Source organism: Chrysochloris asiatica, unplaced genomic scaffold (assembly GCF_000296735.1).
Source record: "Chrysochloris asiatica unplaced genomic scaffold, ChrAsi1.0 scaffold00659, whole genome shotgun sequence".
In the NCBI taxonomy this organism is placed as follows: domain Eukaryota; kingdom Metazoa; phylum Chordata; class Mammalia; order Afrosoricida; family Chrysochloridae; genus Chrysochloris; species Chrysochloris asiatica.
In genome coordinates this window covers 247,107-251,800 of record NW_006409177.1, presented here as the reverse complement: position 1 = coordinate 251,800, position 4,694 = coordinate 247,107, and the positions used below count along the sequence as shown (strand labels likewise).

Below are 4,694 nucleotides of genomic sequence, written 5' to 3'. Positions count from 1 at the left end.
AACATCAAAAGTAGATCCTGAGTTGGTTTGGTATGATTTTTTTGTGCATCATTTTCAATATATTTGATCACTTCTATCCCTCTTCTTGGGGCCCTAAGTAATATGATTTTTTTTCAGACAGTGCACATGTGGAATTTTGAAAAGAGAATAGCTGTTGCCGAAATCTTCTTTGATCCTTCAGCTAATTTCTAGAAAAGTACCCCTCATCTTGAAACTTGGATTCTTGTTGTACATGGAGAAATAAAACTTTAGGTATAAATAATTTTGGGGAGTAGGGTGGGGGCAAGGGTGGGATTGGAACTGTAGTGTAGAGGAAGGAGAATATCCCAATTCTGGTTCTCTGATATTTGCTAACTTGGTGAAATTTTACCCATTTTTCTTATGAGTTGTCGTGGACATCAGTACATGATCTTCAAGATTCTCTGCCAGCTTACAAAGCTCAGGGAATCTTCTATAATTGAAGAAGATGCCTCAATGTGCCAAAGATACTATTGGCCTGTTTCACAGCCTTCAATTGGTACCAATGTTTCTTAGTCTCATTTTCTTTATTGCCCATACTGTGACAGCTTGCTCAATTAGAGGGCAGACAACTTTTCATAGTATAAATGGTTAAAGAATATCTCAAATTTTTCTATTTGCATGGAACAATGCAGATGAACAAATTATATATCTGGAACATCTATCTATTCATCTATGTGCCTTCTTAAATTTAGGATCATTGACAGGGTGTGACATATTATTCCATACTGTACTTTGAAAAGTGCATCAATATGTATACTCCTGAAGATTATAAATAAGTGATGCTGAGCACCATCCAGTCAGTTTCTGATTCATAATGTTAGAGTAGAACTGCTTCATAGGGGTTTCTAGACTATAATCTTTACTGGAGAAGATTGCCAAGTCTTTACCTCAAGGATCCACTGGTGGGTTCAAACTGCTGATCTCCTGGGTAGCACATGGGCTATTAACCACTGTGCCACCAGAGTTCACAACTAAGTCTTAGATATACATTTATAGAATTTTGAAAAAGAAAAAAAAAAAAATGTTCATCATCCAATTTTAGACTTCAATTATTGGAATACTACATATATAAGGAGCTCTGGTTGCATACTGGGCTATGTGTTAGACTGGTAACCACAAGGTTAGCAGATGAATCTACCAATCTGCTTTGTGAGAAAAAAGAGGCTTTCTGCTCCCATAGATATTTATAGCCTCAGAAACCTTATATAAGGTCACCGTGAGGCGGAAGTGGCGCTATGGCAAATCGAGTTGCTATTGTTGTTAGTTTTCCAGTTAGCTCCAACTCAGGGTGACCTTATGTATAACAGATGAAACAGAATTAAGGACAGTGACTTCTGATATTATGAATAGTAAAACTATGTAACATTGCCTACTTTGTTCACTGCAAGGACAAAACATATAATACTGCTAATATTTTTTGGTATGGCTTTATTTTCTATTTTAATAGAAACCTTCAAAAACTGAAAGTGTCTAGAACGTGTGTCTATTTATAAAAGTTGTTTCAGTCAAGGTTTGAAGAGTTCATGAAAAATGTATAGTTTGAAAAAACTATGCTTGGATTTAAAAAAAATGTACTAAAATAAATTTCATATTCATTTATTATAAGGAGTCCTTATGTGGTGCTGTGGGATAATGCACTGGACTGCAAGGTCAGTTTGAACTGCCAGATTGGTAGTTCAAACTCACCAGCCACTCTTCAGAAACCCTATACAGGGATATTATGAATAGAATCTGACTCAATGGTACTTAACAATAGCAACTAATTTGTTATAAAGGACCCCTGGTGGCTCAGTGGGTTAAGCATTGGGCTCTTAACCACAATTTTGTTGGTTCAAACCCACCAGTAACTCCATGGGAGAAAAATGAGTCTATCTGCTCCCATAAAGATTCCCAATTTCAGAAGCTCAAAGGAGCAGCTCTACTTTGTCCTATAAGGTTGCCATGAGGTGGATTAGACTGGACCTCAGTGGATGAGAACTTGTTATAACATCACAGAACTTGATCTAATTTGAGGCACTAAGAATGATAAGATGTCAGTTTTAAAATAGCTCCTATAAAAGCAACATGAATTCTGCTAAAAGTAAAGCCATAACAAATATCCAATTTATTGTAAAGCTTGGGAGGAAGAATGTTGAATTCATTGATGCTTTATAGAAACCTTTATGAGGACAATGCTCCAAAGAAATTAGAAACTAACAAATGGGTACCTCATTTTAAAAAGGAATGAAATGATGTTGAAGATATCCTGCAGTGCCAAAACATTCACATCAATTTGCAAGGAAACAATTAATCTTGTGCCCTAATTGATTAACAAGTAGTTAACACCTTAGACATTTCAACTAGTTCAGTTTACACCACTCTGATTGAAAATTAAAGATGAGCACACTTTCTGCTCACAGGATGTCAGAACTGTTGCTCCCAGATCAGTTGCAAAGAACAGATGTTTCAATGGAAATTTTAAACAAGTAGGACTAATATCCTGAAGTATTTCTTAGAAGATATTAATAGGAAATGAAATACAACTTTACCAATATAATCCTGAAACTAAGTACAATCAAAGCAATGGCTACCAAGAGATGAAGTATGCCTGCGAAAGTGCAGGGAGATTGGTCAAGAGTAAAGGTATTGGCAACAGTTCATTATGATGCTCAGGGTCCTTTGTGTGCTGACTTTCTGACAGGCCAAAGAATGAAAGCACAAGCTGACTATGAGAGTGTTGTGGGAAAGTTATCCAAAGCTTTAGCAGTAAAATACCCAGGAAAGCTTTCCCAAAGCCCTTCACCACAACAGTGCTCCAGCACATTCATCTTTCTCATCAAGAAAGGACAATTTTGTAACTGTTTTGATGTGATATCATTAGGCATCCAATTTATAGTCTTAATTTGACTCCTCCCTAATTCATTTTCACCCTAATCTGAAAAATAATAAGATCTTTAAGATCAGCCTTTTTAAAAAATTCAGTTCATAATGTGGAAAAGCCTGGACTGACATGGTTCAATTTCCAGGACACTCAGTTCTTTCAGAATTGGTTAAATGGCTGGTAACATTGATTTTAAGAGTATCTTGACTTTGATGGAGGTTGTGTTAAGATAAAGTTAATATTTAAAATTTTTATCTTTAAATTCTATTTTCCCATAAACTTCTTGAAGTTTCTTCATATCTATCTGTTCAGATAAAAGTATAATAATTCCCACTCTGTCTGGAATCATGAAGAATAGAGTAAATTCTAGACCATCTGAGTTGGCATAGCTCTGTAGATTGTATGTATAATCAATCTCTTTTGAAGAAACAAGGAACACTCAATACAGAATGAGAGTGACCCCCATGTATTCTCTCTTAATGCTTGCAACTTTTAATGACAGCATAGCACCCCTGTGCACCTGCTACACTGAACAATGTTAGTGATGCTGTGGCAACGACAGGATCAGACAAAGAGCTCTATACTAAATGTGTCACATCCCTTCAGATAGCTTGTCTCGACACCATACTTTCCTCATGGCGTTGTTCATATCTTTGTTTCTCAGAGTGTAGATGAAAGGGTTAAACATGGGAGCAATCATAGTGTAAAACAGGGCAAACACCTTGCTGTCACTGACAGAATCAGTTGTGGGGACATAGGTGAAGATGAGGGGCAAGAAGAACATGAACACCACAGTGATGTGAGAGCCACAGGTAGAGAGCGCTTTGTGTCGGCTCTTGGAGGAGATGGTCCTCAGAATGGACAGGATGATTATGTAAGAAATAATTAAGGAAACAAAGGTCAAAATGGATGACACACCGGTGGTAGTAATGATTATTATCACTAACAGCTTCGTATCAGTGCAAGCCAGCTTCAGCAGTGGGAATATATCACAGAAATAGTGGTCTATCTCATTGGGACCACAGAAAGGAAGTCTGACAATAATCAACACTTGCATGATGGAATGGATAAATGCTCCGGCACTAGAGGCTATCACCAGAATGTAGCACACCTTTCTGCTCATGATGACCATGTAGTGAAGGGGTCTGCAAATGGCTGCATAGCGATCATAGGCCATGGCAACCAAAATGAAGATCTCAGTGGCACCAAAGAAGTGGGCATAAAACATCTGGGCTATGCAGTTGTTGTAGGAGATGGTCTTTCGCTGGGCCAGTAAGTCTGTGATGAGTTTGGGGGCCACTGTAGAGGTGAAACACACATCCATGAAAGACAGATAGCTTAGGAAAAAGTACATGGGCTGCTCACTCAGGTGGCTGCCTTTGATGGTAATCAGAATGAGCAGGTTTCCGGAGAGAATGGCAAGATAGCAAAGTGAGAAAAGCACAAAGCAGGCGGCCTTTGCATCCTCATCACTGAACAGTCCCAAGAGGATAAATTCTGTGATGTTTTCATGTCCCATAGTTTCTGTAGGGTGGATAATTTAGAGGAACAGGTTAAAATACCTAAATACTAATATTCTATAATTATTCATTTTATGTTAAGGTCATTAGTTGTATATATATTTTTAACTATGATTAACAATGAACAAAAATAAATAATTTCTGCTTACATGTAGAGTATGGTTCATTATAACAGACAAATAACATTAATGGTACAAATAAGAAATAAACTACAGTTGTGATAAATTCCAAAGTTGCATACCTATGACAGCAAGAAGAACACTTAAAAGATGAAACATTTCTTTTCAGCTGAA

At 37.1% G+C, this 4,694-nt stretch overlaps 1 protein-coding gene across 1 annotated transcript; it reads right to left on the bottom strand.

The window, feature by feature from the left end:
- Window positions 1–3,473: 3,473 nt before the first annotated feature.
- On the bottom strand, window positions 3,474–4,400 carry LOC102831218 (olfactory receptor 4P4-like). Its single transcript, XM_006877879.1, has one exon. It carries the CDS (start codon window positions 4,398–4,400, stop codon window positions 3,474–3,476), a length of 927 nt encoding a protein of 308 aa, XP_006877941.1.
- Window positions 4,401–4,694: the final 294 nt, after the last annotated feature.